This window comes from Silurus aristotelis (assembly GCF_946808225.1).
Source record: "Silurus aristotelis genome assembly, chromosome: 5".
NCBI classification, from domain to species: Eukaryota; Metazoa; Chordata; class Actinopteri; order Siluriformes; family Siluridae; genus Silurus; species Silurus aristotelis.
Window position 1 is genome coordinate 33,958,226 of NC_139578.1, and position 20,000 is coordinate 33,978,225.

The 20,000-nt window shown below is 40.9% G+C and overlaps 2 protein-coding genes across 2 annotated transcripts in view; both read left to right on the forward strand.

The window, feature by feature from the left end:
• Positions 1-1,944, forward strand: part of LOC310725906 (aquaporin-1-like) — a 6,145-nt gene extending 4,201 nt beyond the window's left edge. Inside the window, exon 4 of the mRNA XM_083541030.1 lies at positions 1,204-1,944. Coding sequence (XP_083397156.1) covers positions 1,204-1,383 — 180 coding nt within the window. The 3' untranslated portion in view covers positions 1,384-1,944. The remainder of the gene's footprint in view (positions 1-1,203) is intronic.
• Positions 1,945-5,582: 3,638 nt separating this feature from the next.
• LOC310726992 (uncharacterized protein) lies at positions 5,583-18,706 on the forward strand. The gene is made up of 9 exons (XM_083543023.1): positions 5,583-6,011; positions 6,551-6,709; positions 6,808-6,888; positions 8,643-8,827; positions 14,712-14,784; positions 15,383-15,817; positions 17,086-17,250; positions 17,339-17,419; positions 18,461-18,706. Exons 1-9 carry the CDS (start codon positions 5,646-5,648, stop codon positions 18,641-18,643), a joined length of 1,728 nt encoding a protein of 575 aa, XP_083399149.1. The 5' UTR covers positions 5,583-5,645; the 3' UTR covers positions 18,644-18,706.
• Positions 18,707-20,000: the final 1,294 nt, after the last annotated feature.

Here is a 20,000-nt window from a genome sequence, read left to right on the forward strand (position 1 = left end):
ATAGATTTTTTTAAATAAATAAAACTTTTTTAATTATTTTTTTATTTATTATTATTACTTATTTATTTCGTATATTTACAGAAGCTTTTTAAAAAAAATCTAATTAATGAAACAATTAAGTAATAATTCATAAAAGAAATTCAGAAAATGTAAAAACCCATTTGTAGGAAAATAAAAATAGATATTTTTGCGTTAGGTATTTGTAACTGGTTCCTATTTAAACTCCGTCTTTGAATTTTTTTATTTTTATCTTAATGGAGATTTCAAAGTAATTTTTCAAAAGTAATATAAAATATATAGAATTTTAATGAATTTAATCCATAAATTATTTTATTTATAAAATCTTTCAAAATAAATGTTTAACATATTTTTCAAATTATTTTATATGCTATCGTTAGCATTGTACTGGTTTTATCCCGCTAGCTAAACAACTATTAACAGCTAGCATATGAAATTACGATGAGTTCAGCATAAATCCTCCTGTATATGAATCCCAGTGTGTGTGTGTGTGTGTGTGTGTGTGTGTGTGTGTGTGTGTGTGTGTGTGTGTGTGAGGGAATAAATTGTAAATATTGACCGGCAGAAAGCCGTTAAAGTGAAACATTTACAGTGAAACACAATGTAGGAATCGTGTGACTCGTCATCGATCGTCTCCGAGCTCACGCTAATCATCGATCTTCATCCTCAAACAGCAGGAGAAACTTCATAAACCCAGACGTATAACATGTGACACGCTAACCCGCGCTACTACACGCAAAAGTATTGGGACACCCGCCTTTTCCACATGATTCTCCTCCAAAAATAAAATGGAGACCCAAACATTTACTGAACACCTTTGGGATGAATGTGAACGCTGACCTCCATCAAATCTAGTAGAACATCTTCCCAGAAGAACGGAGGTTAATATTAAACCCAGCAAACACTACATGTGGAAGGAGATGTTGAACAAGTTTCACATACCAACCTTATGGTCAGGTGTCCACATACTTTTGCCCGCACAGTGTAGCACATGCATTTGCCTTTTTCTCTCAAAGTCGTTTCCATAGTTACAGGTGCTTCAGGTGCTTATTTATCATTAGTGGAAAGAGTCTTCAGTGTTACAGCCAATCAGAAGCCGGTGTACTGATCTTATGCTAATGAGGTGGAGTTGGTGATCGTGAGTTCACACCTTGATGGTGTTTTAAATATTTGGTTTTTTTGCAGGTGTACTGGGTGGGGCCGATGTGTGGGGGCGTGGCCGCGGCGTTTGTCTACGACTTCCTGCTTTACCCGAAGACAGAGAGTTTTCCCGAACGCATGCGAGTGCTGGTGTCCGGATCGCCGACTGATTACGATGTCAACGGACGTGACGACGTTCCGGCTGTAGAGATGTCGTCCAAGTGATGACGTGAAAATGAGGCGAGATCTTCACGTCTGCCAGATGTTTGGCCATTTGTTTCAGAACGTCCTTATTATCCACTTATGATGCATCGTGCAAGTTTCCTCCCAAATTATGTCTGCATGTCTGCACAAGCTAGCGACTAGCCGATTAAACGCATTAGATGTATTAGATTAGACCTATTAGAAATCGTACAAGGAATGTCTGATTTTCTCTGAGCCTCATTTGACCTGTAAATATCTCTTCTTTTTTTTTTTTTTTAAGCAAAAAAATTATTCACTTTTATTCACACAATCAGTTTTTTTATTACAGAAATAATTTTTTTTTGTTTTTACATCTTGTTATATTTCTATCCTTTTTGAATTCTATTTGTGTGTTTTTCAAAAGAATTACTTAAAAAAAATATTTTTAATAAAACCTTTTTATTTTTGGTTCTTTGTGAACACAATTTTTTCAATGTAAATGATTGTATTTTCTTTGTATTTTGTACCTGAGATTTACAAGCACTCCGCATTTACTTTCGCCACTTTTTGTAAGTAAATAAAATAAAACAAATTTACCAAAAGGTACAAGGTTTTGAGTTTTATTCTTTTTATTGCATTTACATTTACAGCATTTTCTCAGACACCCAATCCAGAGAGACATACAACAGAGCTTAGGTTTAGGGGCCTTGCTTAAGGGCCCAGCAGTGGTAACTTGGTGGTGTTGGGATTTGAACTCATGACCTTCTAATCCAAGGTTTTTTAGACATTTTTTATTAAATTTCTTTTTATAAATGATGTTTGATGCAAAAAAAAATCATTAAACAATCAATAAAAATAACGAGGCTTCAACTTTGCTGTGGAAAAGCCCAATGTCCAAATACCTTTGCACCGCCATCTGTGTTCTCTTAACTCCCTCCTGGTGTGTGTGGAGCTCAGAGTGTTTCCTGCTCTAACACACACTCACCGAGCGAGAACATCAATGAGGCAGTGACAGAAACATGACCTTCGTCACCGTTCTACAATTCACAATGTCATGAAACTCTTTCCTGGAATCCCGGCTCGGAAGGAAGGTCAGGTCCACCACGAGACCTCTGAAACCATCCGGAGATAATAAAGAGTCAGACTGGGACGCAACACACACTTTAACACACCGGATCTTCACAGAACGGACAGGATGGAGATCTGGAAGCACCACTTGAGATGATCAGGGTCTGGATACGTATTACTGCACACTTCATGCTAACTGGATTTGGCTGGCTTTATATTTGTGGAATGTTTGATCTAATCTAATCCAATCAGATTGTATTTAATTTAATACAACATTATCTGATCTAATTTGATCTAATCTAATCTAATCAGAGCTGATATAATCTAATGAAATCTGATTGTATCTAATTTATTCCAATTTAATTGGATCTGATGTAATCTAATCTATTTGAATCTTATATTATTTTATCCAAACTAATCTTAATTGATCTAATCTAATTTAATCTGACCTAATTAGATCTCAACTAATCTAATTGACTTTGATCATATCTAATCTAATTCAATCCAATCTAATCCGATCTAATCTAACCAGGTCAGATCTAATCCAACCCAATCTGATATCATATGATCTTATCTAATGTAATTAAATCTATCTAATCTCATTTGATCTGATCTACTTTAATCAAATCAAGTCTGACATGATCTAATTTGATTCAATGAATCTGATCTAATCTAATGAAATAGGATGATAGTATGTGACTATTTATCATAGTTACCATAGTTACCGTGGGTGATACCTTTGAGAGTTCCTCAATCAAATACAATTACAAATTGTTCCTGAATACTTCAATATCTGAAGAACCCTTGAAGAACAGGGTGTGGTGTGGAACTGTGTGAAATTATTCAGAACATGGAACCTGTGTAGACAGCAAAACACCTATCAAATGAGATAGATTTTTTTTGATTGTTTGGTTCTTCTTTGGTTTTAGTAACAGGTCTGTATGACCAAACAGGATTAATTCCATGTGAACAGGAGTAGATCATGGCTCTATAAGCTGAGATGATACAGGAAGGTTTCTAATTCAGTGTGTAATGGGGATCGACTGGATCCTTCAGCACCACTGAAAAGAAATCCTTTTTCTCCTGAGGAAATTTTATTCTGTTTTTATTTGCAGAGTGATGAAATAACCCTTAGACCCTCACATTTGTAATGGAACCTGACCTGTAGGCTCTGCAAAACGTGCTTGGACCCTTTAATGATTCAATTAACCCTTAAGGAACCTTTGAAGAACCCTATTTTCCTGTGGTGTACCAGTGGACCAAGAGACTTCCCAAGAAAGAGTCTTCTCTTGTCTCTGCAAAAAGTGCTGTGTGTAGTTAAAGGGAAACTAAAGCTTCTATATAAACATCTAAACATTTCGTCCCTTCTGGAATGAACACCATGAAGAACCCTGACTCGTTCAATTAACCCTTAAAAAACCCTTAAAGAACTCTTAAGGAACCATAATTTCTAGTGGTGTACAACTGAACCAAAAAGCTTCCTGAGTTCATCTGGAACTACAGCAGGATAAATGCTTATGCTAACAAAGCAGATCATCTCCTCTGAACAAAGTAGGAGTGGAGTCTTTTTTATTGTGGTGACCACAGGACATGGAGCAGAAGGAATTTGGACCATTAGCTCAGTAAAATCTAGCATCTAAAGAATCTGCAGCTATTTAGTAGATGAACAAACACAGTAACTATGGATCTGGTTAGCTTTATCCAGCGAGCTTAATGGAGCAGTCAAATGATTCAAATGAAAATAAACATCATCAGCAACATTTTTTAGATGATGGATCACATTGAGGGACAAAAACTGTATAACTAAAGTCCAGTAACTCCAGAGTCACCATCAAGTTCATCTTCTGTACTGCACCAAAGTCTTTTGAATCTCATGGTTCCAAAGTTTTAGCCATGACAAGTCTCCAAATTAATACAGCAGGATGTTAGTAATGGGAATAGAGTACATAGCTTTGGTGTTGGTAGACCAGATCTGCTACTCTGCTCCTTTTGAAGTCATGTGACTGCTATGCCTCCATAGAGGTGGTGATGGAAAATATGGAGAAGAGAAATACACATAGTTTCGGGTGGAGATGGAGAACGTCCAATTGGCTTTGTTACTATTGAAAAGAAGAACCAACGAGCACCTGGATGAAGTTTCATGGTTTAGCTACACATTTAAATAAAACAAAAAGATGATTACCGTATTCTTAGCAGGTTCTTCTGTCATCACAATGATGTTGCAATGCATCATGGGACTGAGAGTGTAAATCTCCAGGGAAGTCTCTTCAGCATGCAGATGACCCACACTTCCAGATCCTGACAGGAAGCTGATGATGAAATGTCGAGCTCAGTGATGAAACCTAGAGACCGTGGTGTTGTTTATGACATTTGGGTGTCACTCATGGCTTCGTGGAAACCGTGGGCTGAAGTTATCCTGAGCTGCGTTTACTGTGATCAGTCATCGCTTAAAGAGCTGCTGAGGGTTTATTGCGGAACTGTGCAGAGTTTATTAATCAGATGTCATCACCACCTAGCAGTCAGTGGTGCTAAGCTGAACTTCAGGCAGAAGGAAACCTGAATATTAAAATGTGGATGATGGATTAAAAACTGAAGGAGGGAAAATGATGAGACAAAGTTGTGATTTTTCTTCCAAGGCATTATTGGTTTAGAACCTTTTATGGAGCAACAAACCACTGAACCCTTTACAACCATAGAAGAAGCTAAATTGCTGACTAGATATTACTTCACACTTCATGCTAACTGGATATGGTTGGCTGTATGCTTGTAAAATGTTTACTCTAATCTAATCTAATCTAGTCTAATCTAATATAATTGGTAGTGCAAATTGCTCTGTTTTGCTAAATGATGTGTTAAATTATTCTAGAAGACTTCTGGTGTCATCACCATGTACCATTAAATCCTTCACTAAAACTACATTACATTCAAAAAGTCATTAAATAAAACATTTTGTGATTTAGTATTTTGATATTTAATACCATATATGATGAATTATATGGAATATGCCTCCAAATACACACAAAATGCAAAATTGTATTTTGTGTAAGAAACCAGAATCGGTTTGGTGGTTCTGAGTCTAATCAAAAGCTGCAAATTGTTCAGCCAATCAAACGGAGAGACTAATTAACACAAAGCACTGTGGTCACGTGGTACCAGTTTAAATACCAGAAGCTCTGGTTAGCATAGTAGCTTAGCTGATGTAAAGGAGCTGGTTGTGGAAGGTGCTGTTCTAGTCTATGATGAAGGAGTTACAGACGTTAGGCTTTTGGAGGGCTGTCCTTGCGGAGCTCATCGGCACGACCATGTTTGTCTTTTGTGGCGTTTCTGCGGCAATTGGGAACGGAAACAGCAGCTACCCAGACCAGGAAGTAAAAGTAGCATTAGCATTTGGGCTGGCCATTGTTGTTTTGTGTCAGAGTTTTTGGCCTATAAGTGGAGGCCATCTGAATCCAGCAGTCACTCTGGCTTTGCTGGTTAGCTGCCAGATTAGCCTGTGTAGGGCATTGTGGTACATTGTAGCTCAGGTGACTGGGGCAGTGATTGCTAGTGGTGTTGTGCTGGGAGTGAGACCTTCAGTGGTGGATTCACTTGGGTTGAACAAAGTGAGTAACTCCTGCTCAAGAAGAAAGAAAGCTTGAAGATAAGCTCTACTCAGTCTCTGATTGTAAAAAGGCTTTAATAATAATGTTAGCATGTGTAACTGTTGACTAGCTTTATAATGGCCAATGGCTCATCTTTTCAGTTTTATGTTCAACCTCAGTCATTTGACTTGCAGCTCCCCCCCCCCCCGACATTTTGATATTGAACCACAATAAACACCATTTCAGGCCCCTTGTCTCACTCCAGAGTTTCTCAACTACCCAGATTAATTAGAAACTTTTGTTCTTCAGCTTTCTGTCTCTAGATCTTATGAGTCAAAATAGACCCCTGTGGTGGCATTAAGGACTTGGCCTTCTGTTCATCCTGCTTCCTCTCTGTCTGAATCTTCACCTTCTAGCATTATGCTAACTCCTGCTTCTGCTCTTTGACTTTGAGGTTTAAAATGCAGAACCATTATGTTAATGTAAAGAACGATGTCTTGAGACTAGCAAAAGCCCACCATTGGTTAAAATGCTAATGTTTTTTTTAATTTGTTCTGCAGCTGAATGGTGTCAGCCCGGGACAAGGCTTTGGAATTGAGTTTCTCCTCACACTCCAGATGGTGCTGTGCTACCTAGCAACCATGGATAAAAGGCGGAACATGGCAGGTTTGGCTCCGTTTGCATTCGGGCTCTCTGTGGTTCTGGGTCACCTTGCTGGAGTAAGTGTTAGTTTTTTTTTTATGCAAGTTTTGGAAGCAAGTAAAGTGGACATGTTTGTACTGTTGCTTGATACTGTTTTAATAAATTTTTCATGCAGATTAGTTATACTGGATGTGGAATCAATCCTGCTCGATCTTTTGGTCCCGCTCTGGTGTCGGTGGAGTTTGAACACCACTGGGTGAGCAGCCTAATTTCCTAACAACTGTGGAGCTCGAGCTCTAACACGCCTCCATTATGTTTCTGACTGAGCAGTTACTATAGAAATGGTGTTTCATTTTAAACAAAGCTCTCCCTCACTTCTCAGAGCCATCTTAAAGCTACATTTGGTCATAATTTGGCAAACAAAGTCTTGATTTAACTGAGAAATGGTTGCATGAATATTTGAGTTTTTGTAATGGTACACAAAATCCATGACTCAGTTCAATTTTGGTAGTTAAGGGGGGAGGGTAAAATTAACCCTCTTATTAACTTAACAGTTGAGCAGTTTACATTTTAAAACCATTTTAAATAAAATGCCTGCTTGGTTAAATACATCTAATAAATGCAATACACCAATGAACATCTTCAGCTCTGCTACCTCCAGCTCCACCTCCTGTCTTTTACTCAATGACACTGTCTCTAAACCATACAAAATCTCAGGTCTCACCACAGTCCTATAAACTTTCCCTTTCACTCTCACGGATACTCTTCTATCACAAATCACTCCTGCTATCACTCTTCTCCACCCACTCCACCCTGCCTGCACTCTTTTCTTCACTTCTCTAACACACACTCCATTACTTTGCACTGTTGACCCCAGGTACCTGAACTTCATCACCTCTTCTCCCTGCAACCGCACCCCTCCACTGCCCTCCCTCTTATTCACACACACATGTACTGTCTTACTCCTACTGACTTTCATTTCCCTTCTCTCCAGCGTGTACCTCCACCTCTCCAGGCTCTTCTCCACCTGTTTACTACTCTCACCACAAATCACTATCATCCGCAAACGTTATAGTCCACGGAGACTCCTGTCTGACCTCGTCAGTCAACCTGTCCATCAACACTGCAAACAGGAAAGGGCTCAGAGCCGATCCTTGATGCAGTTCCACCTTGAACCAGTCTGTCATTCCTATTGCATACTTCACTGCTGTCACACTGTCCTCATACATGTCCTGCACCACCCTCACATACTTCTGACACACCTGACTTACTCAAAAACTAACTCCTCTCTCCACCCTGTCGTATGCTTTCTCTAAATCCACAAACACACAATGCAACTTCTTCTGACCTTCTCTATACTTCAACATTCTTAAAGCAAATATTGAAGTCTGCCCCAATCGCCAGTCTTTCATTCCTAGGTACACTTTCATTCACGTCATCTAACTCACTCCTCTCACAACCTGATATTTGTCCCCCTTCCAGCTCCATGTTAATCACTCTATCAGAAAATCTCTTCCTCCAATACACTTACTGTACTCTTCCTTAAGAATCACCCCTACACCATTTTCTTTTTTACACCATGATAGAACAGTTAGAACACCTCCAATGTTCCTGGTCTTACTCCCTTTCCACTTGGTCTCCTGAACACACATCTACCTTTCTCCTCTTCATCATATCAGCCATCTCTCTCCCTTTACCAGTCATAGTACCAATATTTAAAGTACCAACCCAAACCTCCACGTCTCCTTTCCCTGCGGTCTCTGTAGCTGTTTTCCTTCTGATCATAACCATGGACTGCATTTGGTACATGTAAACACCAAAAGCCCTGTACTAAAAAAAGTGAAGTACAAATGTGTACCATTATGCCCCTACTTCTACGGTATGGGGTTCCCTGTAGATCTTGCCCTTGAATTTAAATCTAGTCCTGGTCCTCACCCTTCCCTTTAAGCTAAGAGAAGCAGGCTGAAAATGTTTCCCAATCAAATTCTCAGCATGTTGCTCTATCTTCAGGTGTACTGGGCGGGACCAATGTGTGGTGGCATCGTAGCCGCCCTCCTGTACGACTTCATCTTGTTTCCTAGAGGTGCGGATGTCGTCGGCCGGCTCAAGGTCCTGTGCCATGGTGCCGAGGCTTCAGCTGAGGAGACCGAACCCCTGCTTGAGGGTAACGCTCCTGCGGCTCAGTGGGAGAAACCGTAAAAAAAAAAATGGACTTGTGATTCAGAATGCTTTAGAATAAACCTGTTATTTTCCAAACTGGACGTGTATTTATTTTTTATTTATTTATTTTTTTTCCCCCCTTCATCCTGGTCGACTGAAACTTTGTCTAATCAGAATCCAAAATGTATTATTTATGTTTCTTAAAACTTTGTGGCTTAATGGCTAAGATCAGGGTGTTTTCTGTGAGGATGCAGCTTTACTGAAACGTATAAACTAATGCACACTTATTCCTGCTTAAATCTATTCGGGGCATGTCTGTTTTCTCCCGTGACCGATGTGGCTAGGCGGGTAATACGTGTTTAGCACTGGTATTTCCATTAGCAAATGAAATAAAGGTAATTAGCCTAAATGAAATGGTTGACTTTTGTTGTCTGCAGACATGTAATGCTTTTACAAACGAAGACGATGTCGTTTAAGCAACAAATTGTAGTTGATTGAGCTGCTTACTATTATCTGTGGAGTGGAAGCAACACAAATTGATGCTGATTGGATGAATGAAGGATCGTCTTTTGTGGTTCAGAGTTAATGATAGGAGGTCCACTCAGCAAAACTCCAACACAAAGACCTTTTATACATTTGGGTTATGATTTACAGTCATGGATGTTCTCCTAGAATTTCCTTTTGTCTTTTTCACTGGAAGTGATGTCACAGTTTTGGGGAGACTGCAGTTAGGAGTGCACATCTTTAACCGATCTCTTTGACTTAATATCCCACAGCCCAGACATCACTGAGATATTTTACCTCAGCGTCATCAGACCATTACCTCATACTGAACACACTACCGGTAGAGCAGATTGGCAGTGTCTCATGTTATCGACTTGGTAGGACTTTTGTTCCGACCATTAGGAACAGATTCATAAATAACCTGCCTGGTTTCTCAATTTCTTACTAAACCCATAACTGCTAATCTTGATGAAATGGCTAACAACATAGACCTTATCCTCACTAGCACATTAAACACTGTTGCCCCCATCTGGTTAAAAAAGGTTAGAGAACAAGCACCTGCACCTTGGTATAATACAGCCTGTAATCTGGAGAGAAAATGGAGGAAAACTAAATTGGAGGTATTTAGAATTGCGTATAAAGACAGTATGCTCAGCTACAGACAGGCGCTAAAAGCTGCTATAGCTGAACAACTGAGCAACTCGTAGAAAACAACAAAAACAATCCCAGGTTCCTTTTCAGTACTTTAGCTAAACTAACTACAAATCAGGGATCTGAAAAATGTGTTCCATCACAGTTTAGTAGTGAGGACTTTATGAATTTCTTCTCTGAAAAAATGTATAGTATTGGGAAAAACAATTGTGGCAGTCCAACATCTGACATCATCTGACACAATCTCACCTACAACTCCACAACTACACTGTTTTACACGTACAAGACAGGAAGAGCTGTATGATGTTATTACCAAAGCTAAATCAACATATCAGTTAGATCCCATTCCAACTAATCTACTGACGGAAGTGTTCCATACAGATGGTGAGCTGCTTCTGAATATTATTAACTCCTCACTATCTTTAGGTCACCTCCCTAAACCCCTCAGGTTAGGCGTTATTAAGCCCCTCATTAAGAAACCTCATTTGGATCCAAACACGCTATCAAATTACAGACCCATTTCAAATCTTCCATTTATGTCTAACATTTTAGAAAAGATTGTTGCTGCCCAGTTCTGTTCCCACTTAAATATTGATTGTAGTAATATTGATATATATATACAGTATATATATATATATATATATATATATATATATATATATATATATATATATATATATATATATATATATATATATACACATCGGATGTATATACATTTTTCTCTTTGTTTACATACATATTGTCAGGCTGCAGACGCGGAAGCCGATATAGTCTGATCATTGTCCTTTTATTTCAACAACCGTACAACACAAAAACACTCATAAGCCGTTGAAAACAACAAACAAAGACATCCGCTCGATACGCGTTGTCCGCTATGAGTTCGAATGTCCCAAGCATAATCCATAAAGCCTTTGGCAATGAGTAATCCAAGTCGGAAGTGGAATTAGCATATACAGCCGGCGGTCGAGCAGCCACGCGATTGTCCAGCTTGACAATATAACGACCGACAGCCTGTGACTCAAGAACGTGAGTTTAAGTAGTCTGTTCTTTAATGAGCCACAGCTGTCGGTAATCTTGGAAAGCAGCGTCGAGGGGGGCGTGGCAGGGTGAATCCCTGACAGCTACAGAGGGGGGCGTGGCAGGGTGAATCCCTGACAGTACCCCCCCCTCCAGGGGCGACACCTGACGCCCCAAAACCCACCTATGCCAGGCGGGCCAGGGCACTCCGAGGAAGGCCTCCTTAGACGCCTGGAAGCAACGGAGGCCTGGTGAGCATCCCCTGCGGAGAGCCGGAATGGAACAACCCCTTGCAGGAGGATCCGGAACGGAGCCACGCCCTCGGTGCTGACGGGAGGCTGAGTAAAGCCACTGGCGGGGATTGGAGCCGGAGCGACCTCCATGGCGGGGAACCGGAACTGGACGCCAACCATGACAATGACCGGGGAGTGGAGGACGTCCCGGGCGGAGACCAGGAACGTCGTACCACCCTCTGAGGGACCTGGAGGACCGACGTCGCCGTCAGAGGGACCTGGAGGACCGACGTCGCCGTCAGAGGGACCTGGAGGGCCGACGTCGCCATGCGGGGATCCTGGGGGCGATCCGTCGCCCTGAAGAGGACCTGGGGGCGATCCGTCGCCCTGAAGAGGACCTGGGGCGATTCTTCGCCCTGCGTGGAGCCTGGATGCGATCCGTCGCCCTGCGTGGAGCCTGGATGCGATCCTTCGCCCTGCGTGGAGCCTGGATGCGATCCTTCGCCCTGCGTGGAGCCTGGTTGCGATCCTTCGCCCTGCGTGGAGCCTGGTTGCGATCCTTCGCCCTGCGTGGAGCCTGGATGCGATCCTTCGCCCTGAAGAGGACTCAGTGGCATTCCTTCGCCCTGAAGAGGACTCGGGGGCGAGACGTCGCCTTCTGTGGAGCCCGGGGGCGAGACGTCGCCTTCTGTGGAGCCCGGGGGCGAGACGTCGGCTTCTGTGGAGCCCGGGGGCGAGACGTCGGCTTCTGTGGAGCCCGGGGGCGAGACGTCGCCTCCTGTGGAGCCCGGGGGCGAGACGTCGCCTTCTGCAGGCGCTTGAGACGAGCCGTTGCCTTCTGCGGGACTGTGGGGTGAGCCGTCGCCTTCGGTGGAACCCGGGGGCAGCGGTTCGACTTCCCTTTCGCAATCCTGGAGCCGGGGTGAGTGCACAGGGAAACCCCTGGGCGTAGGAGCGCTCCTTGGGACCCTTAGGAGCAGATCGGAGCCTACTGGGCAGCCTGGAAGTGGGGTGAAGCCTGCCTGGAGATCCACGAGCGGAGAAGGGCTCGCCTGGAGGTCCACGACATCAGTGGAGCTCTCTTCGGGACACTGAAGCGGAGACAAGCTCGTGGGGTCGCTCGGAGGCGGAGACGAGCTCTCGGGAGGAGCCTGGAGCAGAGTCGTGCCCTCCTGAGGAGCTAGGAGCTGGGCGGAGCTCTCTTGAGGGACCTGGAGCTGGGCGGAGCTCTCTTGAGGGACCTGGAGCTGGGCGGAGCTCTCTTGAGGGACCTGGAGCTGGGCGGAGCTCTCTTGAGGGACCTGGGGCGGAGCCAAGCTTTCCGTGGGCGAGATGTCGCCTTGGAAGGGGCCCTGGGATGTGGCGTCGTCTGGAGAGGGACTCGGAGGAGTCACTTCGCCTTCTGTGACCGGAGGTGTCGGCTCGGCGCTCTCGTGACGGGTCTGTGGCGGGAACGCACGCTCCTGAAGACTCTGTGGCGGCGCGGCGCTCTCGTGAAGACTCTGTGGCGGCGCGGCGCTCTCGTGAAGACTCTGCGGCGGCGCGGCGCTCTCGTGAAGACTCTGCGGCGGCGCGGCGCTCTCGTGAAGACTCTGCGGCGGCGCGGCGCTCTCGTGAAGACTCTGCGGCGGCGCGGCGCTCTCGCGATCCGGCTTCTGTGGATCTGAACCGCGAGAAGCGGCACTGAGCTTCTGGAGGAAATCCGAAGCCGGGTTCAGCTGCCGATCCGTTGCGGTCGGAATCGCGGAATGGCGAATCCGCGTTCGGTATAGGTCGGTCGTTCTGTCAGGCTGCAGACGCGGAAGCCGATATAGTCCGATCATTGTCCTTTTATTTCAATAACCGTACAACACAAAAACACTTATAAGCCGTTGAAAACAACAAACAAAGACATCCGCTCGATACGCGTTGTCCGCTATGAGTTCGAATGTCCCAAGCATAATCCATAAAGCCTTCGGCAATGAGTAATCCAAGTCGGAAGTGGAATTTGCATATACAGCCGGCGGTCGAGCAGCCACGCGATTGTCCAGCTTGACAATATAACGACCGACAGCCTGTGACTCAAGAACGTGAGTTTATGTAGTCTGATCTTTCATGAGCCACAGCTGTCGGTAATCTTGGAAAGCAGCGTGACTGCTATCGAGGGGGGCGTGGCAGGGTGAATCCCTGACAGCTACAGATGGGGGCGTGGCAGGGTGAATCCCTGACACATATCTTTATATATCCTTTATACCTTATATTTTATTTTATATAGTTTTTATACTTTATTTATCTGCTTTTTTTCTTTCTCCCCACCCTATTCCCCTCATGCCGGACCGTCGTATAAAGCATTTCACTGCATGTCGTACCCTGTATGTATGTTTATGTGATGAATAAATTTTTATTTGATATCTTTGAAGAGTTTCAGTCAGGTTTTAGGCTCCATCATAGCACAGAAACTGCCCTAGTTAAAATCACTAATGACCTGTTTTTAGCTTCAGACCAAGGCTTCATCTCGCTATTAGTTTTACTAGATCTTAGTGCTGCATTAGACACTATAGATTATGATCTCCTCCTAGATTGCTTACAGAATTACATCGACATTCAGGGACAGGCATTAAGCTGGTTTAAATCATACCTGTCTGATCGTTACCATTTTGTAGACTTAAATGGAGAGCTATCCAGGTTTATGCTAGTAAATTATGGGGTGCCACAAAGTTCAGTTCTAGGACCCCTGCTTTTCACAATATACATGCTTCCCTTAGGAAATATTATTAGAAGGCATGGAATTAGCTTCCATTGTTATGCTGATGATACCCAGCTATATATCACATCGAATAATATCATGAACAGAAAGCTGCTTTGAGACAATATACATTTTTAATAACACTATTTCTAAAAATGCTCCACATCCGCACATATATCATTTTTGATTGTTTTCCTTAAAGTTGCTCATTCACAAGGAAAGTTTTAGTTTTTGGACTGCGCTTGAGCAAAATGTAAGACGTTTCGTCCCACGTCATATCCGCCTGCCTGTTTTTATACTTTCCGCCTCTTCGTCACGGCAATGACAAAAAATGCGTCATCATTTTCAAAGCCTTCGTTTTCACAGTCCAAAAAAACGCTGCGTTTTCAAATTGTCTCCTTTCGAAGAGCGTTGTAAAAAAGCTACCTTTTTGTTGACGGAGAGAAAAATGTGTTTACAAACCACATTCAGCCTCTGTTCGCCTGGATTACATCAACAGCCTCATATTTCTCATGGAAATGAGATTAAACCTTGACTTTTTTTTGTTTTGTTTTTTACAATGTAGAGTGCCTCTGCTCCTCAGGTCCTCCCTCCTCTTCACTTCCATAGTTTCCATATCAGGAATTATCAGGAAGCAAAGTCTGAAACAATGAGAAAGAAAACAAGATGTACAATTTTCCTCTGATAATGTGAACATTAAGTTAATGATAAAGTCACTCATTGTTTTCTCTGATTTGATCAAATGAAGAATAATTAACACAATTTCACCACCAAACGCTGTTTCAGGAAGTGCACCAAACCTGAGCTCTATGAAAACATGGATGTTGGTGTGAAGATTTGTGTGGAAGTGTCCTGCAAAGTGCCCTGACATCCTCAAGCGCAACGAACAGTTTTGAGATAAACTGGACCTGAAGACCTTCTTTACCATCATGTGTTGATGATGAGTGAAAACGAATTCCCCAAAATCCAGTGTATAGAGCATGTCATGTGACCTGCTAAAGCACAAATTATTATAATTTTAATTACAGCACACTGTGGAACACGCCCCCTACAGTGCAAACACACACAAGTCCAAAAAGCTAATCCTGTCTTAACAATACTGTATATAAATAGACCCCATAATGTATTCAGTGATCTTCATGATGGTCAATTAGAAGGTCATTAGAGGACATACAGCACATTGCTAAGTGTAATGCTAATGCCAGTGAATCAAGCTAAGATGACCATCACTAATCATGGAAAATTGTTTCCAGGAATGCTGGATCATCGTATACAAGTTAGATTTTTAAAGTTGAATGATGTCATTGTTCGCATTATTTCCCAAAGGAAACATAGAAATCCTTCATTTGTTTCTGGATGTGAAGCTTCAAAAAGCTTTGCATGGTTTGTGAGTATATTATCATCCGTCTCCAATTCTCATCTCTCCTGCGGCTGTGAAAACTAGCTTCCTGTCCTAGCCACCCCCCTCGTGGTTTATAACTGTCTGCTTAGCTAGCAGTGTGTCATTAACGGACAGAAAACCCATCATGGTGAAGGAGCTCAGGACCGGCGCTCTTTGGCGAGCCGTGGCAGCCGAGTTAATTGGGATGACGCTTTTTGTTTTTATAGGGATTGCGTCGGCCATCGGGACTGCGGGCGAGGGCGGGCCGGATCAGGAGGTGAAGGTGGCGCTGGCGTTCGGCCTGGCTATCGCAACACTGGCTCAGAGTCTGGGCCACATCAGCGGCGCTCACCTGAACCCGGCCATCACCGTGGGGCTGCTGGTCAACTGTCAGATCAGTGCCATTCGTGCATTTTTATACATAATAGCGCAGATGTTGGGGGCAGTGGTGGCCAGTGGCATCGTTTACAGTATTCGCCCTAAAGATGTCAAAGCTCTGGGACTCAACCAGGTGAGTGAGCAAACTCTCCATCATCCTCTCTATAAACACACCATCATCAGGACGTCCATCGCATGAACACACCTCCGGTTTGGTGTGTGAGGTTGGTGTGTTGCAGAGGAGGAACCGAAGAAACACCGTGGACTTCATTCATATCAATTATATGAATTGTTCATGAATCCAAATTTGAGAAATCAAATTTACCTGGATGTCAGCTGTGATGATGTGTACCCTGGAAGTTCTGCTGATCCTACTGCAGTTACATGTGTGTTCTTGCTGCTGTTTCTTTCATTTTTTTGTATTTTCTCTTTAATTTGAAAAACAAACAAAAAAACAAACAACAACAAAATAATAATAAAATATATATATATATATATATATATATCTATATATATATATATATATATATATATATATATATATATATATATATATATAAAATAAATCTTAAAAAAAATAATTTCAATATTTTAAAAGTTGAAGTTAAAGTCAGCTTGATAGTTCAAAGAGTGAAATTGTACACATTTTTTAGACATTTTATTTATTATATATTTTTTGGATTTTAGTCATTCATCCTTACAACCCTTTAAATGCATTATTTCTTTATACCAAATTGTATTAATTAATCAATCAATTGAATGATTAATCAATTAAGAGAAGTAAACTTCTTAAGTAAATAAAGCTTAACCGTAAAGAAGGAAACACAAAAAACTAAAACAAAATAAACTAATAATAATTTAATAAAAAAATAAATAAAAAAATAAATACATAAATTTTTAATTAATTAGTTAGTTTCCTTCTATCAAAATCAGCTTAAATAAACTAGGGCTTTTTTTTTTTTTACCTCTGAGATTTAAGTCATTCATCCTTTATGAATGTTCAGCATTATTAATGTCTATTTTTTTATGTATTATTAACTTATTTTTTATTTTATTTTTTATTTTTATAAAGTTCTAGGACTATTTATTAAATGTAGTTTAATTAAACTACATTTTGGAAACTTCTTGCTGATTGGAGGTTGTTTATTGATATTACTCTGAGATTCATCTGGAATATTGGGAAAGCAGCAGATACGGGACACAAGAGAAACTCCTGGTCAGATAGCCATGGTTTTAGATGTTAAACCTCATCTCTGTAAATGTTTATATTTCTTTCAGAAGGAGAAAAAGGGATAAAAGTGTGGAAGGTCGTTGTCTTGGTGCACAGATAGTTGAGGAATGATGGGAAGTGATGAGGAAACACCAGGTTGGTGTGTTTCTGAAGCCTGTCTGGTTTCTCAGGTTGCTGAAAACATGACTCAGGGGAAGGCGTTTGGTGTGGAGTTCCTGGCCACCTTCCAGCTGGTGTTGTGTGTGTTAGCGGTGACGGACAGCCGGAGGAACGACGTGAAAGGATCTGCGCCTCTCGCCATCGGGCTCTCCGTGGGGTTGGGACACCTGGTGGCGGTAAGCAAGTTCCTCACTCCGCTGCGAATGTGGAGAACATCACAGAGCTGCTTTCACATGCTCTTCCTGTTTAACCCCTCATCTCCAGATCAGCTACACGGGATGCGGCATCAACCCTGCTCGCTCCTTCGGACCTGCTGTCATCATGAAGTCCTTCAAGAAACACTGGGTGAGTCTTCCTGCACCAAAGAATCTTCTTTATATCATCATAACCAATGTTCTATAACAAATCTTTAGCCATTATTATTAAATCGAGAGCATTCAGTTGAAATCCTTACCATCAAAAGTGTCAAACACCTCACATATTCTCCATACAAAACTTCAAACACCTCACATATTCTCCATACAAAACTTCAAACACCTCACATATTCTCCATCCAACACATCAAACACCTCAAATATTCTCCATCCAACACATCAAACACCTCAAATATTCTCCATCCAACACATCAAACACCTCACAAATTCTCCATACAACATCTCAAATATTCTCCATCAAACATCTCAAACAACTTAAACACCTAACATATTCTTCATCAAACATTTCAAACACCTCAAATATTTTCTACCAAACACCTCACATATTCTTCATCAATTACCTCAATTACCTCATACACCTCCCTAATTCTCCATCAAGCCTCCAAAAAATAAAATAATTTCCTTCAAACACTTCAAACAGTCAAAACACTTCAAATATCAACAACACAGCAAACACACCAACACTTTTTACACCAGCAAACACCAACTAAGATATGAATACATAACTAGTGTTGTTTTTGTGGTTGCTATAGAAACACTTCAGAAACATTCAGCTTCACATTCATTATAACGTTCGCATCATTATCTATACATTATTTATTTTATTTATTCACTAACTTCCTGTCTGTCTGTCTGTCTGTCTGTCTGTCTGTCTGTCTGTCTGTCTGTCTGTCTGTCACTATCTGTCTGTCTGTCTGTCTGTCTGTCTGTCTGTCTGTCTGTCTGTCTGTCTGCCTGTTGCTTTTGGTCTGTCTGTCTGTCTGTCTGTCTGTCTGTCTGTCTGTCTGTCTGCCTGCCTGCCTGCCTGCCTGCCTGCCTGCCTGCCTGTCTGTCTGTCTGTCTGTCTGTCTGTCTGTCTGTCTGTTGCTCTCTCACTGTCTGTCTCTCTGTCTGTCTTTATCTGTCTGTCTCATGGTTTGTCTCCCTACCCCTCTCCTCCCCCTGGGGGCAGGTATTCTGGGTGGCCCCGATGTTGGCTGGAGTATCAGCTGCTCTCCTGTATGATTTTGTGCTGCAGCCTCACTCTGAGTCCTACAGGAAGCGTCTCAGGAGGGTTCGAGGAGGATCTGAGGGAGAAACATCTGCTCTGATCGAGGCGCCTGGAAGCAGCGAGTCTCAGTGGCCAAGACACTGAACTGTGACCCCACCACGTTACATCAACAACTTAAAGAAACCCCCTGTAACAGCATAATGTACGGCTGTGTGTATGTGTGTGTGTGTGTGTGTGTGTGTGTGTGTGTGTGTGTGTGTGTGTGTGTGTGTGTGTGTGTTGGGATGTGATGATGTTTCATCCCAATTTCCTGAAGATCTGTGGAAGAAGAAATTTAAGCTAAAAAATGTACATTGTTTTTTACTGTTTTTCTGTATTGTGTGATGTTAAGGGATGAGTTCAGTGCAACATGTACAACTACACAACTGTACAAATACACAACCCTGTTACACACATCATACACTTACATTTATATATATATATATATATATATATATATATATATATATATATATATATATATATATATATATATATATATATATATATATTTTACATTTTCCCCTTTAGCAGCAATTTCACAAATAAAAAAATCTAATTGTGCAAAAAAAAAAGTAAATTGTTGAGCTTTTTATTCACCCTTGAAAAAATATATTTATATTGAGATATTGTTTTAAATAAATAAAGTAACATTTTGTAAATTCTATGTTTACTTATTTATTTTAAATAGTTCTTCCTGAATTTACTTATACATTGTTTACCATAATTTTTTTTTGTTTCCTCTAAAAAAAACAGAGAGAAAAAATTACACAAAAAAACTAATTAAAAGATTTGCAGGAAAAAAAAAATTGTTAACAGAATTAAGCTATGGAAAAAAAATTAAATATTTAAATATGAATATATATTGAGAAAATGTAAAACAAAAATAAAAGGAAAAAGAAAGAAAAAATTTTAAAGTAAATAAAAAAAAATTGTTTAAAAAAAGTGCAAATAAAAGAATAAAATATGCCAAATCTGATAACAATTTTTAAATATTATAAAATGTATTAACTATTAAAGCCCAACTTTTTTTTACAAGAAAAGAAGAAAAGAAAAGATGAACACAAAAAAAATAAATTTAATTAGTAGAAAAAACATAAATAAAAAAGGTAAAAGGAAAACTTTATACAAATTTAAATATGAATACATTTAGAAAATGAAAAAGAAATAAAGAAATTAAATAATAAAATAAGAATAAAACATTTTATTACAAAAAATAAAAAATAAAAGCAATACAATGTAAAATAAAAAAATAGGAAAAATTAAAATAAATAACTACATAGGAATAAAACAGTAAAAAAAATTTATATGTGAATATCATGGGAAAAAATGTAAAAAGAAATAAAAAGTAAGAAATAATCATCCTGCTGATCTTCTCTCTCTCTCTCTCTCTCTCTCTCTCTCTCTCTGTATCTCTCTCTCTCTCTCTCTCTCTCTCTCTCTCTCTCTCTCTCTCTCTCTC

Excerpts from the sequence above, each read along its gene's own strand:
- LOC310726992 (XM_083543023.1), top strand. The coding sequence starts at position 5,646 with ATGATGAAGGAGTTACAGACGTTAGGCTTTTGGAGGGCTGTCCTTGCG. Across the intron at positions 6,710-6,807 it reads TTCTGGGTCACCTTGCTGGA|ATTAGTTATACTGGATGTGG; the intron begins GTAAGTGTTAGT and ends TTTTTCATGCAG. Across the intron at positions 15,818-17,085 it reads AAGCTCTGGGACTCAACCAG|GTTGCTGAAAACATGACTCA; the intron begins GTGAGTGAGCAA and ends CTGGTTTCTCAG.